This window comes from Coregonus lavaretus, assembly GCF_964263955.1.
Source record: "Coregonus lavaretus genome assembly, chromosome: 14".
NCBI lineage: Eukaryota > Metazoa > Chordata > Actinopteri > Salmoniformes > Salmonidae > Coregonus > Coregonus lavaretus.
The window spans coordinates 17,862,101-17,889,976 of record NC_140001.1 but is presented as its reverse complement, the minus strand read 5'-3'; the positions used below and the strand labels follow the sequence as shown (position 1 = coordinate 17,889,976).

The following is a 27,876-nucleotide window of genomic DNA, read 5'->3' as shown; positions in this document are numbered from 1 at the left end:
GTATGTCTGATATTCTGAACCCAACATAGCAAACAAAGAAACAGCTTTAATTGACACTTTTTCATGGAAATACAGGGACATACATTGAGCATTTCAGTTAATAACAGTACAAAATGTCAATGATAACTTTTTTGTACAAAGAGGTATCAGTTATACAAAAACAGTAAACTAGATATAGATATTATCACAAAATGAGACACACGCTCTTGAATGTATTTCAACCTTTAAGTGTCATAAATCTTTCAGTCCATAAATGGGATAACTGTATGGTCATACTGTATGTCATTACTCTCTAAATTCACTCTCTCATTCACACTTAGCTAACTAGCATTTAGCAACTTCAAGAATGTTATGCCATGATTGATAAAATCATGTGTGATGAGCAATAAATAAATGGTATGTCCTGCAAAAATACCCAATAATATAGAAATAGCGGTATGGACATAATAACAATAGAATGGGCAGAATAAAATGGGGCAGTTACAAGAGATGAAGCAGCAATGAGTCTTGAGACATTTTTCAAAGCTTTTCTTTGACATATTGTATTATTTCTCATAGCATAGCCAAGGATAACACTCAGTAAGGCCACCTTCCCTGTGCCTGACACTAATGAACAATATAATGAAATAATATTCATAATCAATATTTATCATAAATACAGTCTAGACATGCAGTATAGTCAACCAGGAAATAATGTCATGTATCTTTCCACATCAGTGTGGCCCATTGTCTTAATAGGTTGTTCATATTTGGAGTAATGACTGCTGATTTCAGTGATTTCTGGGGTAGGATTCTCTCTTCAAAAGACACAAATAGATGAACCAGTTCGCTCTTCGCTCTCTTGTCTTCCCCCCTTGACTCTTAATACTTCAGGGTTTCAGTCTTTGCATGTGCCCAATTGACAACCTCTGAAAGAAAGGTATGTGGTTGTGGTTCAGACTGAAGCCTTCATCATATTCTACTGTTCCTTCCTTATTTAGATCAGGCCCTTTGGATATACCGTAGCCTACTGTGGTATAGTAGAGTAGCCTCCTGGGGGGAAAGGTTTTGTGGGTGTCAGGCAATACTAAGAGGCGTGCTGGGCCCTGCAGGAATGGCAGCAGGCCTTGCTGTAGTACCAGTGGCTGCACAGGTTCACCTTCAGAGCTAGAGAGCAGTTGGTGGTGGGCCGGTCCTGACAGCGCTCATCTGCATGGCAGAGAGACATTTATGATATGTTCAATCATATGGAAAAAGTAGCCTCACCACAATCAGGAAATACTGTACAGACAAATCTATTAATTAATTAATTAATTAATCAGCCTTTTTGCCTCCATAATCTAAACGCTCAGGACTTTGGGCTGTTATGAAAGAAAGAGGTGCTTGCCCACACTAATAATTCTCTCAGTTGTGAAAAGGAAAAAAGTACTACAAATAATACATTTAAAAACAAGTGCTTTGACGATGCTGTGTTCTCCAGTGTACTTTTGCCTGTGACTAGACATAAGCTACTGTAACTCTCCTAAAGTTGCCAGAAGCTGTGGTGAGGTGCTGCTTGTATAGCCTGATCCCAGATCTGTTTGTGCCGTCTTGCCAACTCCTATGGTCATTGGCGTTGGAAAGACAGCACAAACATATCTGGGACCAGGCTATTGCTTACATACCTGGGGGTTCAGTGGGACAAGGTTGCAGGGCGCAGGTCTGCTTGGCCACAGGCTTGGTCAGGGGGTCACACCCTCTCACGATCTCCCTAGCCTGGTAGCACTTTACATCTCTCATCCTGACACCCACACCACACGTCTTAGTGCACTGAGGAGTGAACACACCACACGTCTTAGTGCAATGAGGAGTGAACACACATTTTACATTTAAATTTTAGTCATTTAGCAGACGCTCTTATCCAGAGCGACTTACGGGAGCAATTAGGGTTAAGTGCCTTGCTCAAGGGCACATCGACAGATTTTTCACCTAGTCGGCTAGGGGATTAGAACCAGCGACCTTTCGGTTACTGGCACAACGCTCTTAACCATTAAGCTACCTGCCGCCCCAAACCACACGTCTTAGTGCAGGAATAAACACAGCAGCACTGCTCACTGTCGCCATATATGTGAGGTGTGTAGATAGAATGTATTGCTCATGTCATGATGTTTTTAGATACCATTTCAACCATGGCATTGTATCTCACCTCAGACCAGGGCGTGGTGTACCACTTGAAACAGGGCCTCTCAAAGCAGGTGTTCTCGTCCTCTGGCCTCTCACTGGCACCACAGTCCTCGTCGTTGTGGGTCTGGAACTTCCCAGAAGTGATGCCGGCGCATTGCACGATCCTCCACTTCACACCACGGCCACATGTCGTGTTACACTGAGAGGAAAATAAGATTGCTCTTAGCTAATGAATCTCTAACCAAAAAAACATCAACAAAACATAAAGAGAACATATATAGAACATCAAGAGAACATCAAGTAAACATTGCCAAAATGTTCATCATAACATCAACAGACCATCAATAAAAAACATAGAACACCAACAGAGCATTAAGAGAACATCAACAGAAGGACCCAGTTTCCTTACCCTCTCCCAGTCCTGAGTGAGCCAGTGTGGGGCACAGTCCTTCTCCCCACAGGGATGGATGGCCAGGGGCTTATTCTCCGGAGAGCACTGGGATTCAGGCACCACACGACCCTCTGGTGTCTTACAGTACACGTGGCGTACCATCTTCCCCTGGCCGCACGACCCCGAGCACTGCAGAGGTCAAAGGTTAACAGGAATGACAAGGCCAGAAAATATTGTATCAGTGATCAAGAGCGACTTACAGTCAGTGCAATCCCTATTCCTATCAGTAATCAATGTACCAAACAAATGGAGTAGTATAGTGAAAGTAGTGTACTCACCGGCCCCCACTCTGACACAGTCCACTGGCGCTCGCAGGGCGGGCCTGTGCAGTTCTTGGTGTTAGGGGGGCTGGTCGGGGGATCACATGACTTGGTTTCGTCTGAACACCTGACCTCCCGGGTCACCTGGGCCCTGTGGCCACACTTGGCTGGACACTGGACAGGAGAGAGGAGAGGCACAGGACAGACTCACTTTCAATATCATCTACAGCTGCCCAAACAGTTGTAAGTAGGATGCAACAATGTACTTACTACAGTTTTCCTACGCAGTAATTCCTGTAATGTAAACCACACACACACACACAACCCCTGTCCCACCGCCAACTCCCACAGTATAGCTCCACCCACCTCAGTCCACTCTGCCACCTCCCATTGGGGGCCACAGGTGGGGCTCTTACAGGCACGGCGCTCCAGGGGCCTCTCCAGCTCTGCCAGGGTGCAGAGGTCACTGTACACAGAGCTGTCCAGCCCGGGGGACAGCATCTTCCAGCAGCGCACCAGACGGAACTGGAAGCCCTCGCCACAGGTACAAGAACACTCACTCCAGTTGCTGGCCTCCCACCTGAGGGTGAAGGAATGCACACAGAGTAGAGTTCAGGTATAATTAGTTATCTTCTGAAGTCAATGAAATCAAATATTATTACTGTAAATGGTATGGTAGCGGCCAACACCAGTTTACAGTTCCTTGTTCAACGTGGAAAAGAGACAAACATTGTTCTCAAGGAACTTTGATTCCCACAACGTCCTTATTCACTGAGTATACAAAACATTAAGAACAGCTGCTCTTTCCATGACCTAGACTGACCAGGTGAAAGCTAAGATCCCTTATTGATGTCACTTGTTACATCCACTTCAAATGGGGGGAGGGGGGGGGGGGGGTACAACTCAATATTAGGAAGGTGTTACTAATGTTCGGTATACTCAGTGTAGTACTTTTTAAGTCTGTTATTTTCTGGTGCATACCTGGGCTGGCACTCCCTCCCAATGCAGAAGTCATGAACAGGCTCAGGTCGAGTCATAGTGTCACAGTGCATGTCATCTACCTCAGCGCCGTCGTAGCGCACACACATGGCAAAGGACTTTGACACTCCTGTAGTGGAAATTATAACAGGCCAGCGAAGGAATAACTTAAAATGTCATAACTTATCCATATACGTGTGTGCGTGTTTGTGTGTCTACCTATAGAGCAGGTGGAGGTGCAGGGTTCCTGAGAAGACAGTTTCCAGCGGTACATGTCTGCAGGGCTCAGCTTGAAGTTCTTCTGCAGGAACCTCTGATTAGTCCTGTCAAACACGACATAACCAGGCCTTCACAGTGAACCCACTGAACCCCAGCTCTCCCTCTCACGCACACACACACATTGCTGATTCACTGCTACGGCTGATTAACCTCACCATCAAAATCATAACAACCAGCGACATTCTGTTTTTCATTCATTCACATAAAAGTGACATATCACTGGCCATTTTTTATTACCAGAGCAGAGATGCTTAGAGGAAAAGGGGGACCAGGAGAGGGAGGGAGGAGGAGAATGAGAATGAGTAGGAGGAAAGGAGGAAGAGGAGGAGGAAGATGAAGAAGAGGAGGAAAAGGAGGAAGAGGTAGAGGAGGAAGAGGTAGAGGTAGAGGAGGTAGAGGAGGAGGAGGAGGAAGTGGAGGACGAAAATGAGGAAGAGGTAGAGGAGGTAGAGGAGGACGAAAATGAGGAAGAGGAGGAAGAGGAGGAACTGGAAGTGGAAGTGGAGGAGGAAAATTAGGAAGAGGTAGAGGAGGAAGAGGAAGAAGAGGAAGTGGAAGTGGAGGAGGAAAATTAGGAAGAGGTAGAGGAGGAAGAGGAAGAAGAGGAGGAGAAGAAGAAAAAAAGGGATACAGTCTTTCACTTAAAAACAAATAATTTAAGGTATTTGCGGCAAAGTGAAAAATATGACTGGGAAGAAACATACTGTCAGACTGTAGTCACCTCTAGGGAGAAATGTGCAGAAATTAGTCACAGTTACACTGAGATATGCCAGTGAAGTATGATTCAAAGTTCCTGTGTATTTTCAAATAATCTGTCCCCCTCCGTCTCCTACTTGCCCTTCTCTCTACAGTGACATCAAGCTTCGGCTCTCCCACAAACGCCTCATGATCTTCACCTGCCGAGACATGCCACACAGGGGCGACAGCGAGCACGACCGCCAGGCCCGCACCAAGGCTAGCGACCTCAAAGAGACTGGTGTGATGATAGACCTGATGCATCTGATGAAGCCAGGTGGGTTCGACGTCTCGCTCTTCTTCTGCGACGTGGTGAGCCCCCCCGAGGACGAGGCTGAGCTGGGCCTGCAGATGGAGCCTTGTAGGAAATTGGAGGACCTCCAGAAGAGGGTCAGAGCCAAGGAGATGAAGAAGAGATCGTTCGCAAGGTTGAATCTGTGTCTGGGGGAAGGGATGAACATGGCGGTGGGTGTGTACATCACGGCCCTACAGACCAAGAAGCCTAACGCCATAAAGCTCTACAGAGACAACAACGAGCCTGTCCGCACTAAGACACGACTCTACCACACACAGACGGGCAGCCTGCTGCTCCCCAGCGACACCAAGAAGGCTCAGGTGTATGCAGGCAAGCAGATAGTGATGGAGAAAGACGAGGTGGATGTGATAAAGAAGTTCTGACCCGGGTCTGGAGCTGATTGGGTTCAAGCCCATGGAGCGTCTCAAACTGCACCATCACCTCAGATCTGCTGTCTTCATCTACCCAGAGGAGGAAATGGTCACAGGGAGTGCCTGTGTTTTCACAGCGTTGCTGCGCAGATGTAGTGAGAGGAACGTGTTCAATCTGTGTAAATACACACAGATTCTTAACTCTCCCACGCGCTTCTTAGTGCTGGTGCCCCAAAGAGAGGTGGATGAGGGCCAGGCTCAGATTGCAGCTCCAGGCTTCCATGGCATCTTCCTGCCCTACGCGGATGACATCCGTACCCTGGACACTCCTCAGCTCCCCATGGCCTCCAACGCCCAGGTGGACAAGATGAAGGTGAAAAATCTGTCGATTTGCCCTTGAGCAAGGCACTTAACCCTAATTGCTCATGTAAGTCGCTCTGGATAAGAGCGTCTGCTAAATGACAAAAAAAATAAAATAAATAAAAATAAGGAGATAGTACACAAGCTACACTTCAAATACAGGAGTGATGCGTTTGAGAACCCAGTCCTCCAGCAACACTACAGGAACCTGGAAGCCTTGGCTTTAGATCTCATGGCCCCAGAGCACGTAGAGGACCACACCATGCCCAATGTGAATATGATGGACCAGCGTCTTGGTTCCCTGGCTCAGGAGTTCAGAGATCTGGTGTACCCTGCTGACTACAACCCAGAGGGCAAGACTGCACCCAAACGCAAACCAGCTGAGGCGGCAGGCGGCGCAGAGAAGAAGCCCAAGGTGGAGATGTCTGAGGACGAGCTGAGGGGTCACGTACAGAAAGGCACCCTGGGTAAGCTGACGGTGCCCGTGCTGAAGGACGCCTGTAAGCAGTTTGGGGTGAAGGTCACAGGGACCAAGAAACAGGAGCTAATAGACGCCCTGACTGCACAGCTCACGAAATTAGGCTTAGATGTCAAAATATGTTGACATCTACGCTGTCGATATTCTGGTCAGAGGCACTAGGAAGCAGGATTATTGGTCTGTCTTTGCTTTAGGCTTACATTTCAAGATGTCTAATCTGAGATATAACACTGTACTTCAAATGGGGAAAATATGCAATGTTTCTCATTTGCGTTGCTAGAAGAAGAATATTACTTTTTGTTTCTTTACATATTTTAAACTTTGAAAAAAAAAATGAAGAGGAACAATGTAATTGTCTGTAATTGTCTGAGATTGTGTAGCTCAGTTGGTAGAGCATGGCGTTTGCAACGCCAGGGTTGTGGGTTTGTTTCCCATGGGGGGCCAGTATGAAAAAATGTATGCACTCACTAACTGTAAGTCGCTCTGGATAAGAGCGTCTGCTAAATGACTAAAATGTAAATGTCTTCCTCTACTCCCCTCCTATCCTTCTCCTCCTCCAATATGTTCTTCTCCCCAGGGCAGGGGAAGACAGGGTGGGTCATGTGATGTGTTTTATGGGGCACTGGCAGGAGAACTGGCGAAGCGGTGTTTGGACGCAGGGAAGCCAACATGAATTACTGTACCTGGTTCTGTTGGTACTGTTGTTGCTCCTCACCCCCATCAGCAGAGTCCTGTTGGGGAACGGCAGGTCTCCACTATCATTTCTCCGCCGGCCCAGACTGAACTCCCCCAGTGAGCTTTTGAGGGGGAACTTCACGCTGCTATAGTCTACCTCCAATGGCCCCACCTCCGACGAGAACAATCCCTCTCCCTCGTCCGGACCAATCTGCTCGCCCAGCAAGACTCTCCAGATGAGATTCTCTGAGTCTGGCACCTCCTCTAAAGGCCTGCTGGCTGCCGGGGCAGGGACTGCTACACCGCCTGTGTGACTGCTGTTGCCGTCTGTTGGGATGGCAGGAAGGGAGAGGAAAGATCGAGAAATTATAGGGAGAAAAAAGTGTGAGAAAGCCTTATACTAAGCCGAACAAGAGGTGTTTCCTGGTCAGGTGGTCAAGAAGAACTCCTGGTGCTTCTTATACTGTATGTAAAGAGGAAAAACTCCTGGTGCTTCATATACTGCATGTAAAGAGGCATTTTATGTGCAGTTTGTGCACTACAACAAAACAGCACACAAAGCCTTTCTGCACATTCCTAATGGCAGTAGAGAGGGCCTCAGTCTCACCCAGTGGTCAAACTCCCTGCAGAACTGTCTCACAGTCCGAGTAGAGGGGCTGTCTGAGACCCTGTTGCAGGCAGGTAGGCAGGCAGGCCTGCACCCATTACCACTCATGTTTGTGATGCAGCCAATTTTATTAAGGAGAAAATGCCAGGGCTCCCTGAATTTTTCATCTACACGAGCTCATCTTTGTATATACACTACTGGTCAAAAGTTTTAGAACACCTACTCATTCAAGGGTTTTTCTTTATTTTGACAATTTTCTACATTGTAGAATAATAGTGAAGACATCAAAACTATGAAATAACACATATGGAATCATGTAGTAACCAAAAAGGTGTTAAACAAATCAAAATATATTTTATCTTTGAGATTCTTCAAAGTAGCCACCCTTTGTCTTGATGACAGCTTTGCACACTCTTGGCATTACTACATGATTCCATATGTGTTATTTCATAGTTTTGATGTCTTCACTATTATTCTACAATGTAGAAAATAGTCAAAATAAAGAAAAACCCTTGAATGAGTAGGTCTTCTAAAACTTTTGACCGGTAGTGTATATAGTGTATAATCAAATCAAATTGTATTTGTCACACGCGCCGAATACAACAGGTGTAGACCTTACTGTGAAATGCTTACTTACAAGCCCTTAACCAACAATGCAGTTCAAGAACTAGAGTTAAGAAAATATTTACTAAATAAACTAAAGTAAAAAAATCAAATCAAATCAAAAAGCAACACAAGAAAATTACATAACAATAACGAGGCTATATACAGGGGGTACTGGTCCGAGTCAATGTGCGGGGGTACAGGTTAGTTGAGGTAATTTGTAAAGTGACTATGCATAATTAATAAACAGCTAGTAGCTGGGGGGGGTCAATGTAAATAGTCTGAGTGGCCATTTGATTAATTGTTCAGCAGTCTTATGGCTTGGGGGTAGAAGCTGTTACGGAACCTTTTGGTCCTAGACTTGGCGCTCCGGTACCGCTTGCCGTGCGGTAGCAGAGAGAACAGTCTATGACTTGGGTGACTGGAGTCTTTGACAATTATTTGGGCCTTCCTCTGACACCGCCTAGTATATAGGTCCTGGATGTCAGGAAGCTTGGCCCCAGTGATGTACTGGGCCGTACGCACTATCCTCTGTAGCGCCTTACAGTCAGATGCCGAGCAGTTGCCATACCAGGTGTGATGCAACCGGTCAGGATGCTCTCGATGGTGCAGCTGTATAACTTTTTGAGGATCTGGGGACCCATGCCAAATCTTTTCAGTCTCCTGAGGAGGAAAAGGTGTTGTCGTGCCCCCTTCACAACTGTCTTGGTGTGTTTGGACCATGATAGTTGGTTGGTGATGTGGACACCAAGGAACTTGAAACTTTCGACCCGCTCCACTTCAGCCCTGTCGATGTTAATGGGGGCCTGTTCGGCCCTCCTTTTCCTATAGTCCACGATCAGCTCCTTTGTCTTGCTCACATTGAGGGAGAGGTTGTTGTCCTGGCACCACACTGCCAGGTCTCTGACCTCCTCCCTATAGGCTGTCTCATCGTTGTCGGTGATCAGGCCTACCACTGTTGTGTCGTCAGCAAACTTAAATGATGGTGTTGGAGTCGTGCTTGGCCACGCAGTCGTGGGTGAACAGGGAGTACAGGAGGGGACTAAGCACACACCCCTGAGGGGCCCTATGGTGTTGAACGCTGAGCTGTAGTCAATGAACAGCATTCTCACATAGGTGGGAAAGGGATTGAGATGCGTTATCTGTGGATCTGTTGGGGCGGTATGCGAATTGGAGTGGGTCTAGGGTTTCCGGCATGATGGTGTTGATGTGAGCCATGACCAGCCTTTCAAAGCACTTCATGGCTACCGACGTGAGGGCTAAGGGGCGGTAATCATTTAGGCAGGTTAACTTCACTTTCTTGGGCACAGGGACTATGGTGGTCTGTTTGAAACATGTAGGTATTACAGACAGGGAGAGGTTGAAAATGTCAGTGAAGACACTTGCCAGTTGGTCTGCGCATGCTTTGAGTACACGTCCTGGTAATCTGTCTGGCCCCGCGGCTTTGTGAATGTTGACCTGTTTAAAGGTCTTGCTCACATCGGCTACAGAGACCGTGATCACACAGTCATCCAGAACAGCTCGTGCTCTCATGCATGCTTCAGTGTTGCTTGCCTCGAAGCGAGCATAAAAAGACATTTAGCTCATCTGGTAGGCTCGCGTCACTGGGCAGCTTGAGGCTGGGTTTCCCTTTGTAGTCCATAATATTTTTCAAGCCCTGCCACATCCAACAAGCATCAGAACCGGTGTAGTAGGATTCAATCTTAGTCTTGTATTGACACTTTGCCTGTTTGATGGTTCGTCTGAAGGCATAGCAGGATTTCTTATAAGCGTCCGGATTAGTGTCCCGCTACTTGAAAGCGGCAGCTTTAGCCTTTAGCTCGGTGCGGATGTTGCCTGTAATCCATGGCTTCTGGTTGGGAAATGTACATACGGTCACTGTGGGGACGACGTCGTCGATGTGCTTATTGATGAAGCCTGTGACTGAGGTGGTATACTCCTCAATGCCATTGGATGAATCCTGGAACATATTCCAGTCTGTGCTAGCAAAACAGACCTGTAGCGTAGCATCCGCGTCATCTGACCACTTCCGTATTGAGCGAGTCACAGGTACTTCCTGCTTAGTTTTTGATTGTAAGCAGGAATCAGGAGGATAGAATTATGGTCAGATTTGCCAAATGCAGGGCAAGGGAGTGCTTTTTATGCGTGTCTGGGCGTGGAGTAAAGGTGGTCTAGAGTTTTTTTTCCTCTGGTTGCACGTGACATGCTGATAGAAATTAGGTAAAACGGATGTAAATTTGCCTGCATTAAAGTCCCCGGCCACTAGGAGCGCCGCTTCTGGATGAGCATTTTCTTGTTTGCTTATGGCCTTATACAGCTCGTTGAGTGCGGTCTTAGTGCCAGCATCGGTTTGTGGTGGTAAATAGATAGCTACGAATAATATAGATGAGAACTCTCTTGGTAGATAGTGCGGTCTACAGCTTATCAAATCAAATGTTATTTGTCACATACACGTGTTTAGCAGATGTTATAGCGGGTGTAGCGAAATGCTTGTGCTTCTAGCTCCGACAGTGCAGTAATATCTAACAATTTCACAACATATACCCCCAATACACAAAAAACTAGTAAGGAATGGGATTTAAGAATATATACATATACGGACAAGCAATGACAGAGCGGCATGGACTAAGATACAGTAGAATATTATAGAATAGAATGCAGTATATACATATGAGATGAGTAGTGCAAGATATGTAAACATTATTAAAGTGACTAGTGTTCCATTTCTTAAAGTGGCCAGTGATTTCAATAGGCAGCAGCAGCCTCTAATGTGCTAGTGATGGCTATTTAACAGTCTGATGGCCTTGAGATAGAAGCTGTTTTTCATTCTCTCGGTCCCAGCTTTGATGCACCTGTACTGACCTTGCCTTCTGGATGATAGCGGGGTGAACAGGCAGTGGCTCGGGTGGTTGATGTCCTTGATGATCTTTTTGGCTTTCCTGTGATATTGGGTGTTGTATGTGTCTTGGAAGGCGGGTAGTTTGCCCCCGGTAATGCGTTCGGCAGACCGCACCACCCTCTGGAGAGCTCTGCGGTTGTGGGCGGTGCAGTTGCCATACCAGGCGGTGATACAGCCCGACAGGATGCTCTCAATTGTGCATCTGTAAAAGTTTGTGAGGGTTTTAGGTGCTAAGACGAATTTCTTCAGCCTCCTGAGGTTGAAGAGGCTCTGTTGCACCTTCTTCACCACACTGTCTGCGTGGGTGGACCATTTCAGTTTGTCGGTGATGTGTACGCCAAGGAACTTGAAGCTTTCCACCTTCTCCACTGCGGTCCCGTCGATGTGGATAGGGGGGTGCACCCTCTGCTGTTTCCTGAAGTCCACGATAATCTCCTTTGTTTTGTTGATGTTGAGTGAGAGGTTATTTTCCTGGCACCACACTCCCAGAGCCCTCACCTCCTCCCTGTAGGCTGTCTTGTCATTGTTGGTAATCAAGCCTACTACTGTTGTCGTCTGCAAACTTGATGATTGAGTTGGAGGCGTGCTTGACCACGCAGTCATGGGTGAACAGGGAGTACAGGAGGGGGCTGAGCATGCACCCTTGTGGGGCCCCATTGTTGAGGATCAGCGAAGTGGAGATGTTGTTTCCTACCTTCACCACCTGGGGGCGGCCCGTCAGGAAGTCCAGGACCCAGTTGCACAGGGCGGGGTTCAGACGCAGGGCCTCAAGCTTAATGATGAGCTTGGAGGGTACTATGGTGTTGAATGCTGAGCTATAGTCAATTAACAGCATTCTTACATAGGTATTCCTCTTGTCCAGATGGGATAGGGCAGTGTGCAGTGTGATGGCGATTGCATCATCTGTGGATCTGTTGGGGCGGTAAGCAAATTGAAGTGGGTCTAGGGTGACAGGTAAGGTAGAGGTGATATGATCCTTGACTAGTCCCTCAAAGCACTTCATGATGACAGAGGTGAGTGCTACAGGGCGATAGTCATTTACAGTGAGGGAAAAAAGTATTTTGTACGTTTGCCCACTGACAAAGAAATGATCAGTCTATAATTTTAATGGTAGGTTTATTTGAACAGTGAGAGACAGAATAACAACAAAAAAATCCAGAAAAACGCATGTCAAAAATGTTATAAATTGATTTGCATTTTAATGAGGGAAATAAGTATTTGACCCCCTCTCAATCAGAAAGATTTCTGGCTCCCAGGTGTCTTTTATACAGGTAACGAGCTGAGATTAGAAGCACACTCTTAAAGGGAGTGCTCCTAATCTCAGTTTGTTACCTGTATAAAAGACACCTGTCAACAGAAGCAATCAATCAATCAGATTCCAAACTCTCCACCATGGCCAAGACCAAAGAGCTCTCCAAGGATGTCAGGGACAAGATTGTAGACCTACACAAGGCTGGAACGGGCTACAAGACCATCACCAAGCAGCTTGGTGAAAAGGTGACAACAGTTGGTGCGATTATTCGCAAATGGAAGAAACACAAAATAACTGTAAATCTCCCTCAGCCTGGGGCTCCATGCAAGATCTCACCTCGTGGAGTTGCAATGATCATAAGAACGGTGAGGAATCAGCCCAGAACTACACGGGAGGATCTTGTCAATGATTTCAAGGCAGCTGGGACCATAGTCACCAAGAAAACAATTGGTAACACACTACGCCTTGAAGGACTGAAATCCTGCAGCGCCCGCAAGGTCCCCCTGCTCAAGAAAGCACATATACAGGCCCGTCTGAAGTTTGCCAATGAACATCTAATGATTCAGAGGAGAACTGGGTGAAAGTGTTGTGGTCAGATGAGACCAAAATCGACCTCTTTGGTATCAACTCAACTCGCCGTGTTTAGAGGAGGAGGAATGCTGCCTATGACCCCAAGAACACCATCCCCACTGTCAAACATGGAGGTGCAAACATTATGCTTTGGGGGTGTTTTTCTGCTAATGGGACAGGACAACTTCACCGCATCAAAGGGACGATGGACGGGGCCATGTACCGTCAAATCTTGGGTGAGAACTTCCTTCCCTCAGCCAGGGCATTGAAAATGGGTCGTGGATGGGTATTCCAGCATGACAATGACCCAAAACACACAGCCAAGGCAACAAAGGAGTGGCTCAAGATGGAGCACATTAAGGTCCTGGAGTGGCCTAGCCAGTCTCCAGACCTTAATCCCATAGAAAATATGTGGAGGGAGCTGAAGGTTCGAGTTGCCAAACGTCAGCCTCGAAACCTTAATGACTTGGAGAAGATCTGCAAAGAGGAGTGGGACAAAATTCCTCCTGAGATGTGTGTAAACCTGGTGGCCAACTACAAGAAATGTCTGACCTCTGTGATTGCCAACAAGGGTTTTGCCACCAAGTACTAAGTCATGTTTTGCAGAGGGGTCAAATACTTATTTCCCTCATTAAAATGCAAATCAATTTATAACATTTCTGACATGCATTTTTCTGGATTTTTGTTGTTGTTATTCTGTCTCTCACTGTTCAAATAAACCTACCATTAAAATGATAGACTGATCATGTCTTTGTCAGTGGGCAAACATACAAAATCAGCAGTTACCTTTGCTTTCTTGGGTACAGGAACAATGGTGGCCATCTTGAAGCATGTGGGAACAGCATACTGGGAAAGGGAGAGATTGAATATGTCCATAAACACACCAGCCAGCTGGTCTACGTATGCTCTGAGGACGCGGCTAGGGATGCCGTCTGGGCCGGCAGCCTTGCGGGGGTTAACATGCTTAAACGTCTTAATCACGTCGGCCATTGAGAAGGAGAGGCCACAGTCCTTGGTAGTGGGCCTCGTCAGTGGCACTGTGTTATCCTCAAAGCGGGCGAAGAAGGTGTTTAGCTTGTTTGGAAGCGAGACATCGGTGTCGGCGACGTGGCTGGTTTTCTTTTTGAAGTCCGTGATTGTCTGTAGACCCTGCCACATACGTCTCGTGTCTGAGCCGTTGAATTGCGACTCCACTTTGTCTCTATACTGATGTTTTGCCAGTTCAAATGCCTTGCGGAGTGAGTAGCTACACTGTTTGTATTCTGCCATATTCCCAGTCACCTTGCCATGGTTGAATGCGGTTGTTCGCGCTTTTAGATTTGCGCGAATGCTGCCGTCTATCCACGGTTTCTGGTTAGGGTTGGTTTTAATAGTGACAGTGGGCACAACATCACCTATACACTTCCTGATAAACTCAGTCACTGTTTCAGTGTATTCGTCTAAATTATTTTCGGAAGCTACCCGGAACATATCCCAGTCCGCGTGATCAAAACAATCTTGAAGCGTGAATTCCGATTGGTCAGACCAGCGTTGAATAGTCCTTAGCACAGGTACTTCCTGTTTGAGTTTCTGCCTATAGGAAGGGAGAAGCAAAATGGAGTTGTGGCCTTATAACCATCCCGGAAGTTTGAATAGCAATGGTCAAGGATTTTAGCAGCGCGAGTACAACAGTCGATATGTTGATAGAACTTCGGCAGCCTAGTCCTCAAATTTGCTTTGTTAAAATCCCCGGCTACAATAAATGCAGCCTCAGGATATGTGATTTCCAGTTTGCATAAAGTCCAGTGAAGTTCTTTGAGGGCCGTCGTGGTATCGGCTTGAGGGGGGATATACACGGCCGTGACTATAACCGAAGAAAATTCTCTTGGGAGATAATACGGTCGGCTTGTGAGATATTCTAGGTCGGGTGAACAGAAGGACTCGAGTTCCTGTATGTTACTACAATTACACCATGAGTCGTTAATCATGAAACACACACACCTATGTCCTTCTGCTTCCCGGAGAGATATTTATTACTGTCTGCGCGATGAACTGAGAACCCATCTGGCTGGACCGATTTCGACAGAATATCCCAAGAGAGCCATGTTTCCGTGAAACAGAGTATGTTACAGGCCTTGATGTCTCTCTGGAAAGAAATCCTTGCACGTCGTCGACTTTGTTAACCAAAGATTGAACATTAGCGAGTAGGATACTTGGAAGCAGTGGGTGGTATGCACGCTTCCTAAGTTGAACCAGCAGGCCGCTCCGAGTGCCTCTCCTCCGCCGGCGATATTTTGGGTCAGCCGCTGGAATCAATTCAGTTGCCCTGGGGAGAGCAAACAAAGGATCTGCTGTGGGAAAGTCGTATTCCTGGTCGTAATGCTGGTGAGTTACCGTCGCTCTGATATCCAATAGTTTTTCCCGGCTGTATGTAATGATGCAAAACACTTTCTGAGTTAATAATGTAAAAAATAATACATAAAAAAACAAAATACTGCAAAGTTTCCTAAGAGCTAGTCGCGAGGCCGCCATCTTCGTCTGCGCCTTACTATGAGGTAAGGCGAGCAATACCTCAAGACTTCTTTAATATTAGACATTGGGCACCAGCAGTTATTGACAAATAGACACACACCCCCGCCCTCATCTTACCAGACGTAGCTGCTCTGTCCTGCTGATACACGGAGAAGCCAGCCAGCTCTATATTATCCGTGTCGTCGTTCAGCCATGTCTCGGTGAAACATAAGATATTACAGTTTTTAATGTCCCGTTGGTAGGATAGTCTTAATCGTAGATCATCCAGTTTGTTTTCCATTGATTGCGCATTGGCCAATAATACGGAGGAAAGTAGTGGTTTACCTACTCGTCTGCGAATTCTTACAAGGTACCCTGCCCTCCTTCCCCTTTTCCTCCTTCTTATCTTCACGCTTATGACGGGGATTTGGGCCGTATATCCTTCGCGTCGGCCTCATTAAAGGAAAAATCTTTGTCCAGTTCGAGGTGAGTAATCGCTGTTCTGATGTCCATAAGCTCTTTTCGGTCATAAGAGACGGTAGCAGCAATAATATGTACAAAATGAGTTACAAACAATGTGAAAAAACTAACAAAATAACACAGTTGGTTAGGAGCCCTTAAAACGGCAGCCATCCCATCCGGCGCCATTATGTAATGGTGTGTATAAACAGTATGGACAGTATATGAATAGAAAAGGTGTGTACAGCAGTAGTTATATACAGTTGAAGTCGGAAGTTTACATACACCTTAGCCAAATACAATTAATATCAGTTTTTCACAATTCCTGACATTTAATCCTAGTAAAAATTCCCTGTTTTAGGTCAGTTAGGATCACCACTTTATTTTAAGAATGTGAAATGTCAGAATAATAGCTTTTTAGTTATTTAATCACATTCCCAGTGGGTCAGAAGTTCACATACACTCAATTAGTATTTGGTAGCATTGCCTTTAAATTGTTTAACTTGGGTCAAACGTTTTGGGTAGCCTTCCACAAGCTTCCCACAATAAATTGGGTGAATTTTGGCCCACTCCTCCTGACAGAGTGCTATTAATGCTATGTCTGGTAACAGTAATGTTAATGAATTACCGTCATGTGTTTTGAAGGACTCTGTTGCTATATATGACAAAACTGAAATGCTGAATTGTTTCAATGAGCACTTTGTATCATCTGGTAGGCTGTTTGATTCAGTGTCCTCTGTCTCTGTACAACCCTGTGTGGATGAACCAGTGTCCTCTGTCTCTGTACAACCCTGTGTGGATGAACCAGTGAGAGCTGGTCAAACTTTTAGTTTTCTGCCATTCTCAGTGCAGGTGGTACATAAAGCCCTGAAATCCTTAGATCAAAGAAAGCCTGCAGGTCCTGATCTTTTGGATCCCTGCTTTTTAAATCTGGCAGCTGATTTCATAGCTGAACCACTTACATATCTGTTCAATCTAACCCTGGAATGTAATGAAATTCCAAAGATCTGGAAGTCAGCATTTGTCCTACCACTTTTAAAAGGGGGAGATCCAACTCTTTTAAATAATTATAGGCCAATCTCAAAGCTGTCACCCCTGGTGAAAATACTTGAAACCCTTGTAAGTGAACAGCTAAAAGAGTTTTTATTTACTAACTCTATTTTATCAATGTATCAATCGGGCTTCAGGAAGAAGCATAGCACAATTACAGCAGCCATGAAGGTTTTAAATGATATCACTGAAGCCCTTGACAAAAAACAGCACTGTGTCTCACTTTTTATTGATCTCTCTAAGGCTTTTGATACAGTTGATCATGCTATACTAAGGCAGAGATTGTTGAGTGTAGGTCTTTCGGAGCATGCAGTTGCATGGTTTGCTAACTATCTGTCTGATAGAACTCAGTGCACTCAATTTGATGGGCTTGTGTCTGTTAAATTGTCTGTCCTGAATGGTGTGCCCCAGGGCTCTGTACTTGGTCCTCTCTTATTCACTATTTATATTAATGATTTAGACAAAAATGTCCAAAATGCACAACTTCATTTTTATGCTGATGATACTGTTATTTACTGTTGTGCCTCATCTCTTACAAAAGCTTTCCAGAACTTGCAAACTGCTTTTTATACTGTTCAACATACCTTGTGTCAATTGAAGCTTATCCTCAATACTGACAAAACTAAACTAATGGTGTTTTCTAATGCAAGAAATAGACCTCTGAACCTTTCACCTGTTACTACCTGTCAGGGCAAGGAGATTGAGGTTGTAACCTCATATAAATATCTTGGAATTCTAATTGATGACGGCCTCTCTTTTAAATTGCATATTCAACAACTTACAAAAAAATTGAAGCTGAAATTGGGATTTTATTTTAGGAATAAGGCCTGTTTTTCTTTTGAAGCCAGAAGGAGGCTAGTATCAGCTACATTTATGCCTTTACTAGACTATGGGGATATTTTATATATGAATGCTTCCGCTCAGTGTTTGAGATCAATTGACACTCTTTATCATGGTACTTTGAGATTTATTTTAAACTGCAAAACCCTTACGCACCACTGTACTTTGTATACCAGGGTTGGCTGGCCTTCTCTAGTCACTCGTAGGCTCAGTCACTGGTATACTTTTATTTACAAAGCCATTTTGGGTTTACTACCTTTTTATTTGGGCATTTTTATTGTTCAGAAATGTGGTGGGTACTCTCTTCGTTCACTGGACTTTATCCTGCTAACTGTTCCAAATGTCCGAACTGAATTTGGTAAAAGGTATTTTATGTACTCTGCGCCATCGTCTTGGAACACCTTACAAAATAATTTTAAACTGGAAGAACTTGTCCCGATTGGTGTTTTTAAATCTCTGATGAAGGATTTTGAGGCTGATTCCCTGACCTGTCAATGTTTTTAATTTGCTGTTTTTGATATTGTTATACTCTTGTGAATTCATGAATGGTTTTTACTAGATTACTTGTAGTTTTTCATGTTGTCTGTCTGTAATTTTTTTGTAATGACTTGGTGCTGCCTATCTTGGCCAGGACGCTCTTGAAAAAGAGATTTTAAATCTCAATGAGCCCTTCCTGGTTAAATAAAGGTTAAATAAATAAAAATAAAATAAAAAGAGAGGTGTAACTGAGTCAGGTTTGTAGGCCTCCTCGCTCGCACACGCTTTTTCAGTTCTGTCCACAAATGTTCTATAGGATTGAGGTCAGGCCTTTGTGATGGCCACTCCAATACCTTGACTTTGTTGTCCTTAAGCCATTTTGGCACATGATGCCATCTATTTTGTGAAGTCCACCAGTCCCTCCTGCAGCAAAGCACCCCCACAGCATGATGCTGCCACCCCCGTGCTTCACGGTTGGGATGGTGTTCATCGGCTTGCAAGCAATCCCCTTTTTCCTCCAAACATAACGATGGTCATTATGGCCAAACAGTTATATTTTTGTTTCATCAGACCAGAGGACATTTTTTCCAGAAAGTATGATCTTTGTTCCCATGTGCAGTTGCAAACCGTAGTCTGGCTTTTTTAAGGCGGTTTTGGAGTAGTGGCTTCTTCCTTGCTGAGGGCCTTTCAGGTTATGTCGATATAGGACTCGATTTACTGTGGATATAGATACTTTTGTACCTGCTTCCTCCAGCATCTTCACAAGGTCCTTTGCTGTTGTTATGGGATTGATTTGCAGTTTTCACACCAAAGTATGTTCATCTCTAGGTGACAGAACGCGTCTCCTTCCTGAGCGGTATGACGGCTGCGTGGTCCCATGGTGTTTATACTTGCGTACTATTGTTTGTACAGATGAATGTGGTACCTTCAGCCGTTTGGAAATTGCTCCCAAGGATGAACCAGACTTGTGGAGGTCTACAATATATTTTCTGAGGTCTTGGCTGATTTCTTTTGATTTTCCCATAATGTCAAGCAAAGAGGCACTGCGTTTCAAGGTAGGCCTTGAAATACATCCACAGGTACACCTCCAATTGACTCAAATGATGTAAATTAGCCTATCAGAAGCTTCTAAAGCCATTTTTTTCCGAATTTTCCAAGCTGTTTAAAGGCACAGTCAACTTAGTGTATGTAAACTTCTGACCCACTGGAATTGTGATACAGTGAATTATAAGTTAAATAATCTGTCTGTAAACAATTGTTGGAAAAATTACTTGTGTCATGCACAAAGTAGATGTCCTAACCGACTTGCCAAAACTATAGTTGGTTAACTAGACATTTGTGGAGTGGTTGAAAAACACGTTTTAATGACTCCAACCTAAGTGTATGTAAACTTCCGACTTCAACTGTAGGATGAGCCTTGACTAGAATACAGTATATACATATGAAGTAAGTAAACCAGTATGTTTAGTCCCAGGGCCCTGAGCTTAGTGATGAGCTTGGAGGGCACTATGGTGTTGAAGGCTGAGCTGTAGTCGATGAACAGCATTCTTCCATAGGTATTTATCTTGTCCAGGTGGGATATGGCAGTGTGTAGTGCAATGGCAATTGTGTAGTCCGTGGATGAGTTGGGGCGATATGCGAATTGTAGTGGGTCTAGGGTGTGGGGTAACATGCTTAAATAACTTATTCACATCAGCCACAGAGAACGATAGCACCCAGTCCTGAGGGGGGTCTCTCACTCACACTCACACTCTCTCACTCACACTCACAAAGTTATTGTATTGATGCATTGGTTTCTAGTTTATTGGTGTTACCTGTGTATTGTGGTGGGGTTGGGCTGTCCTGGTCACAGTCGATGGCTGCTGTCTCCTCATACACCTCGTTGGTCTCCTGGCCCTTCTGGCCCTCGGCCCCTGCCATCTCGGCCCCCTTCTTCAACACCCGGTTCTGCTGAGTCTCAGGGGCCGCCTTGTCATACGTGCTCCCGTTGGGGGCCCCCATACTGCCCATCTCCACGGAAACCCCAGGGGCGGTGCTGTCGGGGCCGGTGTAGACAGGGGGTTGAGGGACTGGGGACAGGGACTCCCGCAGGATGGTGTACTCGTATGTGATGTAAGGGATAAGACCATTCTGGTTCCACACCTATGAGGAGACAAAATGGTGGGGGGGGGGGGGATACAGATAGCACCCATTCCCTCCTGCTCCCTCCTATCAAACTCAGTCAATTGCACATAAAAAATAAGAAATTATCTTACGTTGATGACTTTTTGCAAATCCAATCAGTTTTCCACGTTGATTAAACCTCATCACATATAATTTTTTTGTTGAAATGACATGGGATGTTGTACCCTGCACCTGCAAGTTACTGGATACGTGTACACTACTTCTAAATTAGAGATTACGCAGAGGCCCTGGCTGCTCGGCGAGAGGAGTGGAACAGAGCAGACCACAGCCGGATACAGTACCAGAACATTGATGGCCTGGTTGATGGGCCCTTTGGCTACAATGTACTCGATCCCCGTCTCATACACATCCATGGGCCGCCGGTACTTGAAGACGGTACCCGCCGCATGGAAGTTCTGGGGGCTGTCCACCTTGTAGTTTCCATTGAAGAAGAAGTTCCCCGCCTGATCGGTCACAGCTGTGTGGGAGATATGAGACTATGTTCTATCCTGGAGGGGATGGAGGACCATTGGAGGAGGACCAGTTGGTTGACTCTATGGAAAGGTAATATCTCTGATATTCACTGTAAACTGGAATTTCTACTCCCCATACATGACCATAAATTAATACTATACAGTCAATTCAAGAGATCAAGAAGGAAATCAAAGTATATAGACGATCAGATTCATTTCAGTTGATTAATGTACTTCCTTTACTAACTTCCCACTGTCCCACTATCAAGATTAATAGTTATCCCATTGCAGGGGAGAAAATATCCTTTGTATTTGCTGAAAATCTTGAATAAAATGTTTTGCACCTTCCTCTTGTCATAACATTATATGGATCCTAATGACATCACACCGTACCAACAGGAGACATTAGAAATGTTTGTATACATGGCATAGGGAGCAGGAAGTACCCACCCAAAACATCAGCTGACTTCTTCCTCTCAATGATCTGGATGTCCCAGGAGCCCTCAGGGATTGTTGTGATAAAGGAGTAACCTTGGAGACAGGAAACAGGAAACATTATGATGACTCCATTTTACCTGCAACTAAATAGCCTGAACATCAGAGGAGTTGGCTAAAGAATCACATCGACCTTGTTGTCAGTCTCAGCTCTAAACTGTCTAGAGTTATCTTTCAGAGACATATTTGGGGGGCTTGTCCCAGATAGGTGTGTTCAAGGTTTGGAATAGATGCGAGAGCCATAACTCCTCCATCAGTACCCTCTATCCTTGCCCACCCATCCATCCACCCACACACCCAAGCTATCAGAGTCTGTGGTTGAGGTTGAACACACTCCTACCCAAACTGGTGGCCCCGCGGCGGAGGTTTCCATTGACCCTGCTGCAGCTGCTGCCATCCCCCTGACACACTCCACACTTATCCAGCGTATTGAGTGAGAAGAGCACTCCATCACACCCGATTGGCTGCAGAAATGATGTTAACACAAACAGGATGATTATCATCTTGAATCATTTCAGCACATGCAAAGCCAGTTGAAGAAGTATTGATACACTTTTATCATGTGACCAGGAAAATAAGCCTTTCGGCCATTCTCACAGAATATGCAAAGCCATTTCCTCGGCAGATGAAGAAACAAACGTTCCCTGACCTCACATCTGCCGTCCACACAGACCCCTCTGTAGTTGCTGTACTTGCAGGATGTTCCGTCCCGAGCAGGAACCATCAGCTGTCTCTGGCCGTCGGCCGTGGTGCAGTGCAGGTCACATGGGTTACTGGAGATATGGACATAGTCATCTGTGGATGGATGGATGGACACAAAGGTCAGCGGTCACAGTGTAATAACAAGCCTCGAGGACAGGCCACACAGGAGGGAATGACACAGAGCTGAGTCGGTTTAATATGATTGTTTTACCTGGATACAGGGGTTTCCAGTGGTAGTTCCTGCCATTGTAGACCTGTGAGTTGAACGACCAGCACTGCTCTTCCCTGAAGCTTCTCCCAGAGGAAGGGCAGTCCTGCACAAGACAGAAAATATACACACACTCTTCTGTCTGTTCCATGCATTTTGTATTTTATAATTGTTTTACAATATGTTATAAAAGGGTGTGACAACTCTGGAACAAAAGCCTGTGCACCCTGTAGCTCTTCAGGACCAAGGTTTATGGCCACTGCAATAAACCTTAAAGGGGCAATCCGCCGTTGAAACAATAACAAAGTGTAAAAAGCTGAGGGATGGGGCTGGAAAAATGTAACCACTCAAATTCATAGACTATATTCATAGATGACAGTATTCATCATTTTGAGGCTATAGGCTGACAGTGTTTGTTTACATTTACTTTGTTTACAAACATTGGAGTAAAACAATCGTATATTTTGGGTTCTGATGGGTACGACAGTTGAACTAAGCTCATGAGGCATTTATAAGTTATATTCCTCAAAAATCAATGGGTACATATCATTACTTTATAAGTCCAGATATGTAATACCTGCAGATTACCCCTTTAAGCAATTTGTATCTCAATTGATTATAAAAAGAGCTGTGCTGTCGACATTGGCTTCTGCATCATATGGTTTGGGTTGTGGGGTGTTGTGTCAACATGCATTTTGCTAACGGCAGGAAAAGTGGTGGCAGTAATAGATGCATGCTAACCTTGTTATTACAGAGGAGGTATTTTTTTGAAGTGCCAGTGCAGGTCATGTTGTCTCTACCAGCGGCTGCTTTCTTTCTTTGGATAGAAAATACATTAATTTAATACATCTGCTAAATTAATAACTTTATGGAGTAGAAAATAATAGAATGGAAAATAAGAGGTTAGAATATAATTGAATATAACAGAATAACAATAGAACAGAACAGTATAGAATAGAATATTTCTGTCAGCGGACTGACCTCTGTTTGAGACAGTGCCTCTCCTGGGACATGACCCCCCCTCCACAGGTGCGGGTGCAGGCAGTCCACTTGGCCCACTCCCCCCACCAGTATGTGGTGGACTCCAGGTCATCCTCCAGACTGTTGGAGGCTGCCTCTTCCTCCTAGACACAACACAGCACCCTTAGAGAACAGCAGCAGAACAGGGCCCTATACACACTGTGACTAATTATAAGCATGTCTAGCCACTCTGCCAATCTGGGTGAAGTGGAGACAAATGATATATTCTGTGCTCCCTTGTAAAAGGTGTGAGAGAAAACAGCTGTGGGTTTTTATAAGAGAACTCATGTAAGAAGGAACAGTCAGGAGACAAGAGGGACAGAAAGAGGGAGAAAGAGTGCGTGAGTAAGTGAGGGAGTGAGTGAGTGAATATTTACATTACATTTACATTTTAGTCATTTAGCAGACGCTCTTATCCAGAGCGACTTACAGTTAGTGAGTGCATACATTATTTTATTTATTTAATATATATATATATATATATTTTTTTTTTTTTTTTTTAATCATACTGGCCCCCCGTGGGAATCGAACCCACAACCCTGGCGTTGCAAACGCCATGCTCTACCAACTGAGCTACATCCCTGCTGGCCATTCCCTCCCCTACCCTGGACGACGCTGGGCCAATTGTGCGCCGCCCCATGGGTCTCCCGGTCACGGCCAGCTACGACAGAGCCTGGATTTGAACCAGGATCTCTAGTGGTACACCTAGCACTGCGATGCAGTGCCTTAGACCACTGCGCCACTCGGGAGATACAACTGGCAAATAGAGAAAAAGAGCGAGAAAGACAGACAAACAGACAAACAAACAGTGTGACTGATGTACTGATATTAGGTCAGTGATAGAGGTGTGTGTGTGTGTGTGTGTGTGTGTGTGCGTATAAGCGAGAGGCCGGAGATGGGCCATCATATGCATAGACGAAGAGAGAGAGCGGTGGAGAGCGACCTGTCCCATGGTTGAGAGGTTCCCTACAGACAAAGCCAGGATGAGGAACCCCAGTAGCACCAGGCTGGTCTCCCCACATTGTTCCCATGACCAGATCCGCATCCTGACAAGAGAAAATATACAGAGATACCTCAATGGGACAGAAGAGTAGGAGCTGAAGACTCACACTCATAAACGTTAACTACAGATGTAAGATCTTAATTTGATCACCCTGTTGCAGGAGAACTTTCCTGCAATGCAGGAAATTTAAAACATATTTGAGGTTTAAAAAGGCTTCTAAAGTTAGTAATTTCCACTTACGAAAAATGCATCAAAATGTCCATTAATTATAATACACATAATAATTCTAATTTCCTTATTTTCCTGCTGTAGGAGACTGCCTCAAATTAAAGATCCTACATCTGTAGGTACAGACCAACAGAGTGGGAAAACACTTTGATTTCGAAAGAGATCCTCAATGAAGACTTGGTATATCTGATACAGTCGACTCATAACAAGGGCACAATGCACTATAGGATAAGTGCAAACTCGGTTCACAGAAGTTCACCAGTCCCAATTTAAACACAACATTTTTACTTACTCTAGATATCCGTATGCTGAGGTACAAAACATGCTTTTATAACAGTCCTTAGCTATTGCATACATCAGGGGTCGACTGTCCATGCAAACGTGTAAAATAGACCAAATTAGAGCACTTACAGGTGTTTCAGAGGAAACATATTCATGCCAGACCCGTGTGGCCTTCAACATAAATGTCTTGAGACATTTTAGTGCACTGGCAATCACTGTATACTTGGATAAAACCTTGACGCAGTCAGGTGGTGACACAGACAGGCTGTTGAGTGAGCACAGGTGTTGGAGACAGGATTTGGACCATGAAAGCAGCATGTAAAAGTTAAACAAGTCTCAGTGCTGGATTGACTAAGGTAAGTTTCCTAACTCAAGGCCTAGGCTTCCACACAGGTAGGCCTTTGTTTCCTCCACTTCAGTGTGAATGCAGCGGCTGGCCCGGGTGCTTACTGTAAGGTAACACAAACAAACACACACATTCATGCAAGTACACACACCAGTGACACACACACATCCAGACACGCACCGATTCTAGGAAAGGCCCCCTTGCACATCCCCCCTGTCCCGCCTCTCCTCCTCATCAGCCCCACAACTCCAGTTAGGTAGGCTTCTTAAAATAAGCAAACAGATCGTCTAGCCCTGTTTGCAGTGTGGCTTTTTATGGCACTATATATTTGTGACAGGTGTCTTAAACTACCCGCTGGAACACCTGGAGTTCATTCATTCTCTCTCTCTCTCTCTCTCTCTCTCTCTCTCTCTCTCTCTCTCTCTCTCTCTCTCTCTCTCTCTCTCTCTCTCTCTCTCTCTCTCTCTCTCTCTCTCTCTCTCTCTCTCTCTCTCTCTCTCTCTCTCTCTCTCTCTCTCTCTCTCTCGCTCTCTCTCGCTCTCTCTCTCTCAGGCTTCCCAGGGCCACAGAGAAGAGTAAACACAGCCCTGTGCGTCTCCCCATAGCCACACCCCCCCGCATCCCCCTCTCCCCCTCCCCTCTGTCCTCCTGGTGCCCCCCGCTCACAGGAGGAGGGGTGTTTTTCCTTTGTTGGCAGCAGACAGACAGCAGGCTGTCCCTGGGGAGGCTGTGGGGAGCTGGGGCTGTCTGGTCTGGACGGAAGGCCCAGGCAGACTCATCCTTTCTGGAGGAGCTGTTTAACCAGACTGGTGCTCCTTCCTCCTCCTTTCCTCCTACCTCCTTTCTTAGCAGCCTTCTCACGTTCATATGTGAAGTGGAAAATGTATGTTGCTCCCACTCAATTGTCCTCTGCTCTCCACAAGTCCTCGACCTCGCTCTGCTTACACCAAGTGCAGAGAGAGGAGCGCAGGCAGACAGACACACAGAGGCTGAGAGAAATTAATTAGAGGTCACTCACGTTTTGGAGTGGAGAGAGAGTGCATGTGGTCTGTCTTTGTTGAACTTCCAGTAGTTTGTTCCACGCCTCATTCTGCGTGCATTGCTTTTCCTCAGTGACCATAACAATAATTGATGTGTCCTTTGTCAGTAATGGTCTAGCTACCAAATCCTTCTCCTTCACACTGAGGCACTTTCAAACAGCTGAGCCTACCATTCTCAGAGCAGCTGGTGGGGATTTCTCCTTTACCAGGGTAACTTTGTGTCACTAGCTAGCTTAAGTCGCTCTGGATAAGAGCGTCCGCTAAATGACTCAAATGTTAAATGTAAGAAAGAAGCTGTCCATAATTCTGCAATCTCTACAATCCCCACTCTTAACTACAAGCAATTCCCTTAATTTCGCTATTGTTTAAGAAATAATAATTACAGAATGTACACTGACTATCTTGGACTGGTGCTTTTTACTGTATTGATTCCACAATCATTGAGTAATAATTTGTGTACATTTCTACTCAACATCCTAATTCTGCTGCAGTTGCCTCACTGAGAACAAGATTTGATCATCTTCACACATTTAACTGCATACCTATGACATAGAAATGGCTGAAATACCTGACATCATCAAAACTAATGCATTTAGTATGCTATAACACATTATATAGTTTATTGTTCAAATCACTTTTCATTGTGGTTTCAGAACTTGAAACTGAGCCTCCCTCTAATCAGTCTCTCCCACAGCAGCAGAGAACTCTCCATCAGCACACACACACACAACCACACACACATTCACAACCACAAACACATTCACAACCACACACACACACAGAGATTTGTTTTGGTCAGGAACAGGAGACGAGTCTCATTGGCTCGACTACCACGTCACAAAACATGCTTCACGGCAGACACCCACACAGAATCACTTATGAACACACACACACACACATTATACACACACACTTTTACACACACAGACAGGCTGGAGGAGTGTAAATATTTACCCACTCACCTAACTGCAGTCCAGGGGCCGCCGAGCTGTGTGATGCCGGGTCAGAGTGGGTGGTGTAGTGATGGTGCTGCTGTGGAGATGTGTGTGCAGAGGGAGAGAGAGAGAGAGGTAAGGTGTGCGCCTTGCATCCCTCTTCCCCTCCCTCCCTCTCCTCCCCTCCACCCCCCTTCTCCTCCCAGCAGCAGGAAGAGAGTGGCAGTAGGGAGGGAGGAACGCCTAGATAAACAGGAGTCTCCCGCCTGGTGCCAAGCACTGGGGTCTGCCTCTCATGCCTCTGCTGCTGCTGTATGTGATGGGGACTCTGTCCTATTGACAGGCCAGCGCAAGCCTGACAACTCTCTCTCTGCTCTCGCCCTCTACTCCACTTCGCTCCACTCCACTTGCAGACAGGCAGAGGAGGATGTCGCTGTTTCCAACAGTGGGACACACCCCTACCCCCTCCCCTAAACCCCCAACTTTCCCTCCCATCACCCTTTTCCCTCATCTTCTCAGTCCCCCGAACATCCTTTCTCCTATCTCCTCTTCAGGCGCTGGTGTCTTGTCCTGTGTGCTCGTTTCTATGTAGAGAGAACACACCAGGAAGTAGGTCATGATGGGTTTCAGAGCAGGCCTCTACTTATCACTGAGGTGAATACTCATTTTAGCTCAGGGGCCACATGGAGAAAAATCTATTCCCAAGTGGG

At 45.5% G+C, this 27,876-nt stretch overlaps 1 protein-coding gene and 1 pseudogene across 2 annotated transcripts; one reads left to right on the top strand and one right to left on the bottom strand.

The window, feature by feature from the left end:
* On the bottom strand, positions 1-27,278 carry LOC311141226 (ADAMTS-like protein 2). Its single transcript, XM_084176487.1, has 19 exons — positions 27,194-27,278; positions 24,276-24,378; positions 23,294-23,436; positions 23,054-23,129; positions 22,316-22,418; positions 22,052-22,197; positions 21,743-21,866; positions 21,358-21,438; positions 20,737-20,912; positions 20,086-20,413; positions 7,033-7,351; positions 4,051-4,154; positions 3,835-3,961; positions 3,220-3,433; positions 2,872-3,027; positions 2,552-2,722; positions 2,165-2,341; positions 1,644-1,788; positions 1-1,188 (listed from the first exon to the last, which is right to left on the bottom strand). The coding sequence occupies exons 2-19, from the start codon at positions 24,375-24,377 to the stop codon at positions 1,067-1,069; spliced, it is 2,814 nt and encodes a 937-aa protein (XP_084032613.1). The 5' UTR covers position 24,378; positions 27,194-27,278; the 3' UTR covers positions 1-1,066.
* Positions 4,409-6,742, top strand: LOC311141780 (X-ray repair cross-complementing protein 5-like; annotated as a pseudogene). Its single transcript has 3 exons — positions 4,409-4,412; positions 4,901-5,884; positions 6,002-6,742. The product of its transcript is annotated as an X-ray repair cross-complementing protein 5-like (transcript).
* Positions 27,279-27,876: the final 598 nt, after the last annotated feature.